The sequence below is a fragment of the Aplysia californica genome, unplaced genomic scaffold, assembly GCF_000002075.1.
Source record: "Aplysia californica isolate F4 #8 unplaced genomic scaffold, AplCal3.0 scaffold00012, whole genome shotgun sequence".
NCBI lineage: Eukaryota > Metazoa > Mollusca > Gastropoda > Aplysiida > Aplysiidae > Aplysia > Aplysia californica.
The window spans coordinates 1,941,790-1,956,776 of record NW_004797282.1 but is presented as its reverse complement, the minus strand read 5'-3'; the positions used below and the strand labels follow the sequence as shown (position 1 = coordinate 1,956,776).

Sequence of the window (14,987 nt, the reverse complement as noted above, 5' to 3'; positions counted from 1 at the left end):
GGGGGGGGGTAAATTCAATGAGGACATTTGGTCCTTAAAAAAGGACAAAAGACAAACAAAAAAGCCAACAGACACAAAGACAAACTTAATAGAGAACGGTCTTATTCAACGAGAGACATGCAACCTGTCTGCGCAACGGGACTTTAGAGCCTGGATCTTCGCGAGAAGGTGTATGAGGTTAATGGGGTCACCTTCCAACTTGTTCATTTTTCTTGCTTTTGACAGAAAAATATCCATGTATCTGCAGTTGAAGAAAGTGGGGTTCGTCTAGTATCAGAAATAAAATTAGCTATAAAATGTTGCTACTTGGTGACTTCTTTTTTTTTTTCTTTTTTTTTTTGGTAAGTGGGTAAATGTTTTACAGCATAAAGTCATATGAGCGCACGGGACACGCTAAACTTTTTCAAATTTGTAGGACATTTTGAATTGTGCCCGGGTGGCGGTCGAAGCCTACTCTTATCGATTTTAGACCACCAAGGGATCTTTATCGTGCGTTACTTACACACGGGCCCTCCGAGATTTTTTGCCCTTGTCCGAGAAGGCTAGGAGTAGATCGTTCTTACCAGAAGATCAGGGTTGTAGCTGAAAGACAGCAGTAAGAAGGAGCAAAGGAGAAGCAATAGAAAGGCTGCAGAAAGAGCCAGGAGCACAGAGAAAGGGACAAAGGAGGTGAAGGTTGGGGGGGGGGGGGCGAGAAAGAGGAGTCGAAAGCAAACGACAGAACATTGCTAGAGAACAGGGAAGGAGGTGAAAGGAGACAAATTAAGAGAAGAAAATGTTTCCGTCGCTACCCGGATTCGAACCCGGGGCCCTTGAATGAGAGGCCAAAACCTAACCTCTAGGCCACGAGAGCCCCCCTTGGTGACTTATAAAACTTGAATGTTTTTGCAAACTGCAAATTTACTATTTTTTGTGTGTGCGCCTTTGATCTACGGTTGTTTGTTGTTTTTTTTGGGGGGGGGGGGGGGGGGGTTGGAGAGGGGGGGGTTGTTTGTTTGTTTGTTTGTTTGTTTTATTTTGTCAGTAAAATCCAAACATAAATTAATATGTTTTGAATGGACTTAAAGGGTGTTGAAAAAATACTCTCCTCCCGTTCTTTAAATTGTATGTTACTGTCCAGTAACACCTCTCATTTCCAGCACTTATTCTGTGAAACTGTAACTTAATCTAAAACTAAATTAAACCAATCAGTTCGTCGTCATGATACGCTGCTTCTATTCATTTCTCAACATTGTTTACCAACTTAGATGAACTTGTCCATCGTGCTGAAAATTGTATTGCCTTAGTGAAAAACTGGATGAACAAAAATAAATTGATGTTAAATGATAATAAAACAGAAGTCATTCTGGCAGGCAATGCAAAGTCTGTTAAAGAGGTTGACCATGATCACATTACAATTGGTGATGAAAAAAATTATTTTCAAGGAAAGTTAAGAATCTTGGCATCTATTTTGATTCTAGTTTGTCAATGTCGGCTGAGGTAAATCATCTGATCAGCTGCATGTATTTAGAAATAAGAAAAATTAGTAAAATACGTCATCTGATCAATACCAAGTATACTGCTTTACTAGTAACTAGCTTAATTTGATCAAAACTCGATTATTGTAACTCCTTGTTATCAGGAATATCACTGGAGAAAGTTAAAAGACTTCAAACTGTCCAAAACAATGAAGCACGTTTAGTTTTACGGAAAAGAAAGCGAGACTCTGCTAAACATCTTTTACGAACTTTGCATTGGCTTCCTGTTGAGAAAATGATTGTGTACAAGTTGGCCACCATATGTCACAAATGTTTGGATGATAATGCACCATCATATTTATCAAATCTGTTAAGACTGTACATTCCAACTCGCAGTTTAAGGTCATCAGCAGACAAAAAGAATTATTTTACCATCTATGAAACTTAAAACAATGGGTGAATGGGCATTTGAATACCAAGGCCCCAAGATCCGGAATGCTTTACCAAGTACGTTGAGAGAAATCAAATCTTTTGATTCATTCAAATGTCAGCTGAAGTCGTTTCTGTGTTTGAATTAATAAGATGAATATTTGGAATAATTTTCTTTAGTCAGAACACAACGTTTCATGTTACTGTTGTATGTTGTACTGTATTGTAAAGCGCTCAGAGCCTCTGTACTTTATTCAGGGTTGAGCGCTATATAAATGTCATTAATTATTATTATTAACTGGACCCAATCGATACAACTCTTTAGTCCCCTCGCTCTGTCGCTCACGCTCACACATGGATGCGCGTGTCCTTTGGCTCATGAAAGTGTCCCTCATATAATACGAGCTTAATTAAGCTAGCTATGGTCACTCATTCACCTTTCATTAACTTTTAGTATACGGCGAACCGGTTCAACTGACACAAAGTATCAGCATTGCACTGTTGCAACCTACGTGGGTGTTTGGCGGATGCTCTGATGTGGTTTGCTTCTTTTTTACTTTCAAACATCTGTCGTTCTTATCTCTCCTCCTTCTTTTGTGTCTTTTACTCTCTTGTAACACCTCTAATATTCGGCACTTACGTTACATTATTTTGTTGCAATTAAGTGCCGTTAAACCCTTACTAAAACCAAAACCCAGGAAACACCACCATAATATGGTCGCTTTTAAGGACAAGAGAGCTAACTCAGATTTCGGGGGTTTCCAGAAATCTTGGCCTACACCAAAAGTGTGCATTTCCCTGCCTAGAGGAGACGTTTGGTTTCATTGGTGTGTATATTTGTTTGATTGTAGAGAAAAGTCTACTCGTCTTTTAAAGAGACTGAATAAGGATCCAAAAACTTTGACTTCGATTTTCTCAAAACAGCATTTTACGGGATAGCCCCCTTGTGCTTAAAAGCGACCATATTATCTTGTTTATTTTTTAAATAAACTGTATAATTGTTGCATATTTGTGAAAATAATGTTCAATTGGAGCGGAGTGACAGTTACAGGGGAGTTTGTTATGCTGAACACTTGTGGCCGAATACAAACGAGGAATAACCTTCCGAATACAAAGGATAAACTGACTATTTTTAAATAGGATAATAATTATTATTGCTTGTGTGTTTGCGAGTTTAGGAGGGAGAGGGGGAGAGAGAGCGAGATAGATAGATAAAGAAAGAGACAGAGGGAGGGAGAGAAAGAGAGAGAGAGAGAGAGAGAGAGAGAGAGAGAGAGAGAGAGAGAGAGAGAGAGAGAGAGAGTGAGAGACAGACAGACAGACAGACAGACAGACAGAGAGACAGACAGACAGACAGACAGACAGACAGACAGACAGACAGACAGACAGACAAGTTATTTGCTTGTATTATATCCGGTCTCTGGTACATGAATTAAACATTGTGAACTCACATGCACAAATTTCTCCATCAATTAATTATACCAAGTCTTTCAACTAACAACATACACTTTCTTTGTCACGAATTTGGACTTTGGTTTGTAAGTGATCGTAGGCCTAAGGTTCAATTTTGATGGAATGCTGGCGGGTGCTAGACCTATATATATATGTGTGTTTTCTAAAAAGGATAAAAAAGACTATACACCGTCTGTTTAGAGTATAGGATACATCTTTTTAAGGTATGTTCACACACAACAGCTCATTTATGTGTATTTTAAGAGTTTATTGTGAACGTGAATAAAGATTTTTTTTCAGGAATATGAGATCCGTATTTTTAGTCTGAAATAGAAATCGACGAACTGCGGCTCGTCCAAAGGCCTGAATATTGGAATGGTTTGCGGTTGCTATCTTGAATGCATACATTCTAATCATGTGGGCGTGGGTTATACTACTTAAGATAACAGAACTCGTTCGACTCCTTAGATGTAGATCGAAACTTTTCAAACAGTAACGTGTGAATTATTTAATCCAATGGTTCTTTATTGACCCTATTCGTCACAGTTCGTGTTTAAGTTAGACGATGATGAGTGGAATCTAGAACCGGGAACTAGAGTTACTAAAGTACAAGTGTAGGACTAGATCTTTGCTTTAATCTCTCGATTTTAATCTGGCTGGATCTTGTTGTACCTTCAGAAACCAATATTCAGATTCAAGATCTAGTCTAGTATTCAGTCTAATTTAGAATGGGGTAGGGTATAGCCTAGTATTATTTCACTCATGTCTCATTGCCTCAGGCTCAGAGATGTAACCCCCTCCCCCCATTCCCGAGTAGTGCTACTGACTGAAGTCTCTTTAGGCCATTCCCAAAGTGGGGATATTAACACTTTCTTATGCACAGTAGAATTGTAAATGGGCTGATGGATCAATGTCATGCTCGTACTGTGCCGAAACAACATAAAGGGAACTGCTGCTTTGTCTTTCCTCATCCTTACTATCGTCATTTTCACTCTACTTCTTTTGTATGTTTGTCCCTCTCTTGTGAACTGCTATTTCCGGGGTGCCTTGGTAGTCGAAGCAGACTTTGTGCTGTTGAGGCTAGAGAGGTGACCAGAGTAAGCTTGATTCCACGTTTGGACTTTTCTGTTGACATCCACCCCTTGGCGCTCATATGACCTTATGCAGTTGCGAACGCCGTAAAACCTTACTAAAACTAAACTAAGAGATGTAATCGTATAGTAGTATAACAGCAATTTTGCGTTCATTTTCCCCCTCTGTTTTGCTTGGATTTGGACGTTATACCTGTCGTGTATGATTGATTTAGGCCCCTAACATGATTTTGAAATATTTGGTAATTTCATTTTATTATTTTTTTTATTTGAGGGGTTTTGAGGGGTTTTAGGGGGTATTGGTTGTGCCCCCTGTATTTCAACACGGCACCCATTTTAATGTTTTGCAATATGTGGCAAGATGGGGTGGAATCAAGCGCTCGTCATTTTTTTAAACAGAAAAAAATTGGAGTTATCGGTATCTTTTTTCAATCTTGTTCATTAGTCTTGTTTCAGATGAAAAAAACAACAACACCCGTCCATCTTGAATTGAAGTTGATATATCTGTTATTGAAAGTGGGGTGGGGCATCACCTGGTGTTAGAGTTAAGATCAGCCAGAAAATGGCTGCCAAAGTTTGGTATCACCCATAGTTGAGCGTCCTTGGAAACCGCTTATTGTCTTTAATCAACAATTTTTTTCTAAAAAAACAAAACAAAAAAACCCACAGAATTCCCATACATGCGTTTTTTTTTAGTAGATGTGAAAGGTGCTGTGCCCGAAAAAAATGGATAAAATTGTCATATAGGCGGGAAAAAGTCGGTTTTCTCGATTTCACTATTTTGGCCCACATATGGTTTGGAATTTTCTGGAAACAATTGATTTACGATGGTTTAAATGGTTTTATTGTGTTCTGTAGCAGTTTGACCCTCAGAAACAGTGCATCTGTGTGCGGAAAGTAAAAATTTACCAAAACTAGATCTTGTCTTTTGGCGTTGGTGCAATATTACTGCTAGGCTTTGTCTTTCATTATTATCTTAGCATGTTTTAGAAATGTAATCTTGACATTGAGTATAGGCCTTTTAAAAGAATGAGAGTATCCCTTCTTGGGTACAGGAACTATTATATTTTGCTGACTAAGTTTAATGAGTTGCAGAGTTCTAATGTTTTTGCAATGGAAATTATAACTATGTGAAATTCATTGCTTGAGTTTGTAGAATTTATAACATTTTGAAAAGGTAGAAGAAAAAAAAACCTAGTTAAACTTGAAGAAAATGACACGAGTTGAAAATTACAAATCTGACCGTCATGTCTATTTTCAGCATATATAATCTCCATTCATGGATTGTTAGAAGATCTCCAGTTTCGCAGCACGCCTGTTTTTTTGTTGTTGTTTTTTTGGTGTTTTTTTGCTTGAATGTTTTACCGATGCTAGGGTTTTGGAGAGACCTTAACAAACGAGAATCAGCCGTTTCCATTGTCCTTTCTAACCAATATTCGATTCCTTGACTTCAGCCTGGTCTTTCTCAAATTTTGAACCTTTTCCTCACCCTTGTCCAAGAGTCTTATGTCTTACTTTATAATACAATGGAGTGTGCTTACATAAAACACAGTTAATCCGAAAACAGCGTTATACTAAAGTATTAGTCCCTAATTATTTTTGCTTCTATTTATGAGCAACATCTCTAAAATGAAAACACGATTAAATAGAAGAAAATCCAATGATCCCACAGATTTCAGTTTAAAAAGCAGACTCCATTCTATAACATGAATTGTAACCTGCGTTTACTTTGAAATTTACTTTGAAAATAATGATTTTTTGTGTTGTCTCAGTTACCGTGACATGAGTCAAGTGAAATAGGTCCATCATTTCTGATTTTTACATTTTTTCTATCTTTTTGTCTTTTTCAGATAAAGGAAAGCATTGAGGGACTTACGCAACAGCGAGCACAATGGCAAAACAAGATACCCTCATCACAAAGGCCATCAAAGGCTACGATTACGTCCTGGAAAATGGAGGTGTGCTTAAGTGCTGAAATAACGTAGATTCTTGGTTTTGTTTTGTTGGGGGGGGGGTTTGGGGGGAGTTGTTGTTTTTTTAGATATATGGGAACGTGCCACATCGATGATAGGGTTTTTATTATCCACAAGAAGAGATCTAAGAAACAAATCTCTGTTTTACACTTTCTATCAAGTATTGTCGAAATTGTTTAACCTTTTGACCCTTGTCACGGGTATACCGATCACTGGTACACAGATGAGCGAGACCATCCCCAAAACGGCCCATCCGGGACAAAACGTGCACGGAATACAGTGTTTGCTACACTGTACAGTATTGATTATTTTGAAGATCTTTCTGAATAAGATGCTCATAATAAGGAGTACTACCTTGGGTGGGATATGGAATGCGATTCTGACGATGATGCAAATGTTATGTGGGCATGATTTGTTAAGGAGCTCAGGCAGAGTGGTGTGGTAGGTTCAGGAGGTCAGGGCTTAAAAGGTTAAGACGGCCACCCATTGTAGAGGAGAAAAGTGGCTGTCTTAGACATTGTTTAATAAGGTTTTACGGCGCTCGACACTGCAGAAGGTCATATGAGCTCCAAGGGATAGATGTCAACAGAGAAGTCCAAACGGGGAATCAGGCTTACTCTGCTCACCTCTGTAGCCTCAACAGCACAAAGTCTGCTTCGACTATCAAAGCACCCCGGCAGTTCACAAGAGAGTGAAAAATATACAAAAGAAGTAGAGGAAAAATGATGACAGTAAGGATAAGAATAGAAAAAGCAGCAGCTTCCCCCCTATTTTGTTTCGGCACAGTATGAGCATGGCATTGATAAATCAGTCCATTTACAATTCTACCGTGTATAAGAACATGTTAATATCCCCCCCCCCCCCACCTTTGGAAATGGCCTAAAGACAACTCCAGTCAGTAAAACTGCCCGGGGGGGGGGGGGGGGGGGGGGGGGGGGGGGCTGTCTTAGACAGGTGGATGTCTTCCACAGTGTCAATGTCAGGTTGGATGAATACTTTACCATACTTTACAGCTCGCACTAACATATTAATTCCATCTTTTTGGACAATGAACATTTCTTGTTCTCCAAAAAAAAAAATAATTTTAAAATCAGAAGTAAAAGACCTAGGCTCATGGTCTGTTACATAGAAAGATACAGAAGGTCATTTTTACCATCATCCATCAAAATTCTTCCATCTTAACCATCTTGTTACAAGTATTTATATGACCTTAGAGCATGCGTCAAAATACAATTGAGTTACAATCAGAATACTGACTATGTATCTAGCTTAACATTATTATTTTTAATATTACTGCTAATTTATTTTATGCATGGGACTGTAAGCCTTCGTGTGTGTGCATGTGTGTGTGTGTGTGTGCGTGTGTATGTATGTGTATGCGTGTGTGTGCGTGTTTGTGTATGTGTGTACGTGGTGAAACACCAAACCAACCAATGTGCTAGGATCTGGACAACAAGGATTTATATTATCTTATCTTATTGTATTTCAGCGCTACATGACGCCTTTTTTACAGCAAATAGTAGCTGCCATCGTGGGGAAATGTCTCTCTTTGCCTTGTACAATTAAACCAGAGATGCTGCTTGTCTGGATAAATCGGGAAATTCGCATTTCTGAAATTATCAGAATTTTGTCATAATCCCCTGCCATATATTTAATACTTATTCATAGTTTAATCTTTATGTGCACGTCAAATTTTGCACTTTATATAAACAAAAGTCATGATACAAGATACCTTAGTAGACTTTATTATGATCCATAGATTTTGAGTGTCCACCACCCTTGTTTTAACGGGCCCCGGTAAATTAAGGATTTTTTTCAGTAGTCAGCACCTCTAAGTAAAGCAACGCACAATGAGAACCGGCAATGGCATGTTTATAAGTTTGCCCAGATTGGTGGAATATTGTGGATTTGGTACTCTTTGTTTGTTAGTTTTAAATGTGTTTGAATGCAATATGTAATAATATTATTTAAGTATGTATGTTTGCCATTGTAACCCAAATCCCCCCACGGGGAGCAGTAATGTGTATTTTTTATTTGTAATCATTTTGTCAATCTTCACCCATTATTTTTTTTATCAGACCCAAGGGTAGACAACTGGTTCATGATGAGCTCTCCAATGCCCAGCTTCATCATCTCCATGGCCTACTTCATCTTTGTGCTGATGTCTCCGACCTTCATGAAGAATCGCAAACCGGTGAAGATGAAGCCTGTGCTCATTGTCTATAATCTCGCCTTGGTTGCTTTATCAGGCTACATGTTCTATGAGGTAAGCTATTATTGTAAGGATTATCAGGCTACATGTTTATGGGGTGAGATATTATTGTAAGGTTTATCAGGTTACATGTTCTATGTAAGCTATAATTGTATGGATTATCAGGCTACAATTTCTATGGGGTAAGCTATTATTGTAAAGATTATCAGGTACAGGTGTTGGAAGGCTGCCTTGAACAAATTTGAAAAAAAATATCCTTCACTGCTTAGAACGTGTGTCACTCCAGCCTTGATTTTATGGAATAGCCCTCAAATGAAATTAGAGAAAGACACACCAGCGTACGTGGTGTGGGGCCTCGAGGATATTAATTGCTTCACTGCCGTAAGCACGAGACCCGCGTTCGATTCCTGAGTGGAGAGAAATTTGTTACTGAGTGTCTCAGTTTTTCTGCTGGAGTGTTGCATAGGATAGGGGAAAGTGGAAAGGGTTTGCTCGTGGCCTAATGAGGATGATAATGATGATCTCGATCCTTTTGCTGGGGTGTTGTATCCATCTTAGCTTGGGTTGGCCCTGACAGGCAGAGTCGGAATCTTTTTTAAAGAAAGACATTGAATGTTTTGATCTGTTTCCCCAGTTCCTCATGGCAGGTTGGTTGACAGGGTACAGCCTAGGGTGTCAGCCCGTCGATTACTCCAACTCTCCAAAGGCCCTTAGGGTAAGATGCAAGTTTTAGCCGTGTTTTTTTTTAATACAATGTAATTGTCCTTCTTCAACTGCCGAGATGTCGTCCCTTTTATAGAAATCGGTTTCAGTGGTGTAGAGGTTAAACGTTTATTGTCGCATGCAGGAGGCCTGAGTCTGATTCCGAAGTAGAAGAAATTTTTGTCGAGTATCTCGGTCTTTCTGCTTTGATGCTGTATCCTCTCAGTCTGGGTTGGCTCTGACAGGAAGGGTCAGAAGCCTGCCCCCTAAACTATTTAAAATGTGTAGATGAGAGTGTTAAGATAGTTATAGAATGCAGGTTAAAACTCATTGAGCATGCACTGGCATAGCACACACGCAGCGACATCGATAGGATACAAAAATCGTCGTTTTGTTTTGTAAAAATTTCACTTTGTTTGTGCAACGAATAAGCAACGAATATATATATACTACTCAAAATAAGTTAAGGACCACTTAAAGCCACACATAGTACATAAAACTGAAAAACAGGACACGGTTCAAAATTGTTTGAAAGGGGTTTTTATTCATCATATCACCATTCGCACACGCCATTTTGCACATTTTTAAAAGGAAAACGTGGTAATTTCAGATGTTGAAGGAGGTAACCCATGTTTTTAAAATTCACATCACAGCCGTCATAAACGATTAGGGCTGAAAATCGCATGTGGCCACCATTTCCAAAAAAACAGTCATTGCATCTTTGTCAAATGGACTGATTCGAGATGACATTTGTGGAATGGCTTGCCATTCTTGGTCCAAAATGTTAAAGAGTTCATCCACATTGTTTGGGGTCTCTTACTTGGCTGATGGTCTCTTACTCGGCGCCCAAGAGCATCCCACAGGTATTTAAAGGGACTAGGGTCCGGTGATCGGGCTGGCCGGTCCCGTGCCGCTGCTGCAGGAAGTCATCCACCACTCGAGCGCGGTGAAGTCTGGCGTTGTCGTCCTGGAGTATCGCTCGAAGAGCTAGAATTGCAAATGGGCGGAGAATCTTGTCCCTGTAGCGGATGCTCGTCAGAGTGCCTTAAATGCGATGCAAGGGGGTTAGGGGGGGGGGTCCGGTGATTGAGTACAATCCCACCCCACATTATAACGGAGCCTCCTTCTTACCGGTCATGTTCCTGAACACAGTCGTCGTGGAAGCGTTCACCAGGGCGCTTCCAAACACAGATCCTGCCATCGTTGAACCTGTAGTCATCCGTGAAGAGCACAGTAGACCATTGCTGGCGTGTCCACCTAAGGTGCTGGGCGGACCAGGTTCTGCGAGCAATCTGTTGGGCTTGTGTCGGTGGAACCCGGACTGCTGGTCGTCTGGAGCGTAGACCAATCTCATGCAGCCGGTTTCTAATGGTCTGGTCGCTGATTTCAACGTTGCCTAGATGTACCATCTGCTGTCTGATGTGACAGGTAGTACAGGTTCGAGTTGCCAGGGCTGTTCTGGCGATTGCCCGGTCCTCTCGTCGTGTGGTGCAACGTGGACGTTCGGACCGCCCTAGCTCAACAGCAGTTCCAGATGCAGAAACCCGTTCTCTCAGTTTGATGATCATTGAGTGACTCACGGCAAGCCGTCTTGCCACTTCACAGACATCAATCCCTACGTGGAGCCAGGCAAGGACTCGTCCCCTGTCGATGTTGCTCAGACGTCTTCTTGGAGGCATTGTTAAAAATCGCTTAATGTGCCAGCAACAAATACCCCTAGCACCGTCAAACTCACTCAAGCATTAGTGTAGGAAGCGTGAATTCCCCTGAGTTGGTTTTTAAACCATACCACTCACTGAAAATCACGTGATTGATTGTCAAAAACAGGTTCAATTTTACAGAAAATGATGCCCCATTCACCCTGTCTAGGCAATGTAAATTAAACGACATTTATCAAATCGGTTCATCATTGTAAACATCGATGACCCTTCCTTAGAATGGAAACAACTCACTCACCTAGCCTCTCAATACTTGTTTGTCACACAGTCTCAAGCATACTATAGTGAAAAATGTTGTGGTCCCTAACTTGTTTTGAGCAGCATATATACAATATATATGAAAAATATTCAGTACCTGAAAATCTGCTCACTACGTTCATAGTTCAGTTTGAATGAGCTCGACTGTAATATGACGAAGATGAAGTTTGCCTTAATCGACAAGAGAGGAATGTAAGGAATTCACTACGAAATTGTTTTCCACGGTTTGACTGAATTAATTAAACTGTTTTTGTTACGACTCGCTTTCACAACACATGCTTTGACTCAAGATAAAGTACGGACATAAACAAAAAGATAAGAGGAGCTTCTGTCAGAGAAGATTTGTACAACGTGTATTCACATTTATGGCTAGCTGTTAAGATGAGAGTCAAGAAACTCCCTATAATTATTGTATCTGTGTGCATCATCCCGGGCACTGGGAGCTGTCGCAAGTCATTGTGGGAAGAGGTCTGAGCTGCTGGGAGCGGCCTCTGGGGTTTACTGAGTTTTTTTAGTTTAAGTAAGATTTTACGGCGGTAGAAACTGCATAAGGTCATATGAGCGCCCAGGGGTGATTGTCAACACCTTATTCTGCCCACCTTTCTAACTACAACAGCACAAAGTCTACTTCGACTATCAAGGCACTCCGGAAATAGCTGTACACAAGAGAATGCCAAACATACAAAAAAGTAGAGGAAAATTAACGATAGTAAGGATGAAGAAAGAAAAAGCAGCATTTTCCCCTATGTTGTTCCTTCACAGTATGAGCATGACATTGATAAATCAGCTCATTTACAATTCTACTGTGCATAAGAACATGTTAATATCTCCCTTTGGGAATGGCCTAAAGGCAACTTCAGTCAGTGGCACTGCTCTGGTGGGGTTACTGAGTTAAGAAAATGAGGATTCTGGTTATGGGGGAGTAAAATCTTTAAATGGTTTCTGATCACTTGTGTTGATATGCTTTTGCTGGATGCTGGGCCTTTAAAACGTATTTTCAACATAGCAATGGGCTCAGAATGAGAAATGGGGTCAAACAAAACTCCTTGCGTCTAGAATGTTGGTATGTGTTGTTTTACCTAAAAAGGTTTGGATACAAGACTGCCACACACCATTTTGACAAGAGATGTAGGACGGAGGCTTATACTGAGCAGTCAATATGGCTATTCTTTTGGACTGGGATCTCTTGGAAATATTGACACCTCATAAAAAAAGGGGGGGGGGCAGTATTGCTGTTACAGAAGCATCTGTAATATTTCGTCTTCTCTGATTGCTTGAGAAATTTCTCGAAGAAAGTATATATCATTTCCTTTTAACATGTACATTTAGCCTTTTCAATTCACCTTTACTTGTATTTACAGCTAATGAGTATTCATGTGTGTGCATCTGTGTATGTAATGTGTGTATGTGTGTGTGTATGTGTGTGTGTGAGAGAGAGAGAAATTGAGAGAGAGGGTGTATGTGTATGTGTGTGTGTGTATGTATGTGTGTGTGTGTGTGTGTGTGTGTGTGTGTGTGTGTGTGTGTGTGTGTGTGTGTGTGTGTTTGTGTATGTGTGTTGATGAGGGCATGTGCATGTACATATTTTCCTTGCCACAGCAAATTTCTCTTTGTGGATATGAATAAATTGTTATCTCTCTTCTCTTTTTCTCAGATGGCCCGAGTGTGCTGGCTGTGTTACATGTCAAAGTTCATTGAACTTCTCGACACGGTGAGTATCTAATGGATTAAACCTGAAATCCTTCAGAATCTTACAGAACATGCGCCAACATTGCTGGACCTATGTTAAGTGCTTGAAACATCAGATACGGCAATTCCTTAAATATATTGATAATCTTTCATTTTAGTAAGAGTTTTACCGCACTTGAAATACAAATAGGTCATATAAGTATAAGTACCGTAGATTAGAAGAGCACTAACTAGAGAGTAACATACAGAGAAAAGAAAGAGGATAGATAAGGACGATGGATGTTTGGTAGGAAAGAAGGAGCAATTAAGCCTGACAATCTTTTGAAGCAGAAAAGTGGGAGGAAGAGTTTTACCAAGATGACAGTAACAGGGCATCAGTCGTTGGTAGGGAAAGGAAAGGGGGGGGGGGGCTGGAGGAGAGAATTATCCCAACAGCACGTAGAGTTATTAAAATTTGTCCTTGGCAACAACGTCATTGCACATCTGACAGGTCCATAAGTGCTGAGTTCCTCTCAGCACTAAAGCCTGCAAGATATCCATACCAATTGTCCCAGCGGCTGTTTGATTATGGCGACGTCTTTCCTTTCCAGATAATCGTTCCTTTCTTCCTTCTCCTCTCTCTCTCTCTCTCTCTCTCTCTCTCTCTCTCTCTCTCTCTCTCTCTCTCTCTCTCTCTCTCTCTCTCTCTCTCTCTCTCTGCCACCATTTTCCGCATCCTAATGATTGCGTGGTGTTCTGCTGTCTCCTTGTCTACTCCATCCCGCAACTTTTCCTCCAGGGTCTTCAAAACTTCTCCTTTGTCGAATTTCACGAAGAGTAGATTCGTGAACTGACAGGGTACAAGAAAGATGAGGAAACTTATCTCAAAATAAGTGCATGATTTTTTTTCTTTTGTTCTTTTTGTATGCACAGGTGTTTTTCATCATGAGGAAGAAATTCAACCAGGTGTCGTTCCTGCATGTGTTTCACCACGGCATCCTGCCTGTCTCCTGGTGGTTCGGAGTCAAACTTGTGCCAGGTAGGGAGGGACAGGTGGCCACTTGTCTTGTGTCTGTCAGTACACGTCTGTGTGTGTGTGTGTGTGCGTGTGTGTGTGTGTACGTGTGTGTGTGTGCGTGTGTGTGGGGGGTGGGGGTGGGTGGATGTGTGTGTGTACGCCCGTGTGAATTTGTGAAAATGAATAGTGGAACACCAAACCAATGTGCCAGATCTGGACAATAAAGATGTATCTTATAAATCTACTTACTTAGTGTCTCCCCTGCCATGTCAAAGTCAAACGCATAGACTTTGAGAGGTATCGAGTCAATGTAGTACATAATATATTCATTTTTTAAGGCATAAATTGTAAAGTACTTATGAAAAAACAAACTAGCAAACATATAGCTAAACTATTTTTTTAAAGTATGCCCCCGTGTGACAATGTTGACTTAATGGAGGTTATATGATCTCAGACTCGCAATCGTATTGTCGTAGGCTCGAATCACAACGCTGTGTCCTTGGGAAAGGCACTTTATATGAATTTTCTTTTCTTCACTCAGATGGGAATGGGTCATAGACAGCGAAAGGTCTTGAATTGTCAGTTAGTTAATGTTTTGCCACCTATAAGATGGAAGCCTGCACTGTATGCTTCCCGGGCGGTTGAAATTGTTTTAGAATGCTATCATGTCTGCTGGGGTAATAAAATAGATTGTGAAGTGCATAGAACTTGCTGTTGAGCGGACAGTTTCTCTGAACAAGTGCTATCTATTATTGTTAGAAATCTATTATTAAAGACGAAATTCTACATATTTGCAGAAATATTAAAATTTGGCTCCAAAACTATCTAATTTGGCTTCAAAATCGCCCGTCTTTTGGCCCCCACACCAGAAATAAATCTGACAACCCTGCTCAGAGCAGTTTCATTTTACAAGCGTGCGCAGTGCGCGCAAACCATAAGCCGCGAGCAGAGCTGAAGCTACCCCGCGAAATGGTCTCTTTATTACCATTAGGTGTGCACACCAAAAAGC

The 14,987-nt window shown here is 40.4% G+C and overlaps 1 protein-coding gene across 1 annotated transcript; it reads left to right on the top strand.

Annotated features, from left to right (window-relative positions):
• The first annotated feature begins 8,427 nt into the window (after positions 1–8,427).
• LOC101856774 (elongation of very long chain fatty acids protein 7-like) lies at positions 8,428–14,355 on the top strand. Its single transcript, XM_013084285.2, has 4 exons — positions 8,428–8,668; positions 9,249–9,329; positions 12,947–13,003; positions 13,894–14,355. Exons 1-4 carry the CDS (start codon positions 8,504–8,506, stop codon positions 14,200–14,202), a joined length of 612 nt encoding a protein of 203 aa, XP_012939739.1. The 5' UTR covers positions 8,428–8,503; the 3' UTR covers positions 14,203–14,355.
• The last annotated feature ends 632 nt before the right edge of the window (positions 14,356–14,987 follow it).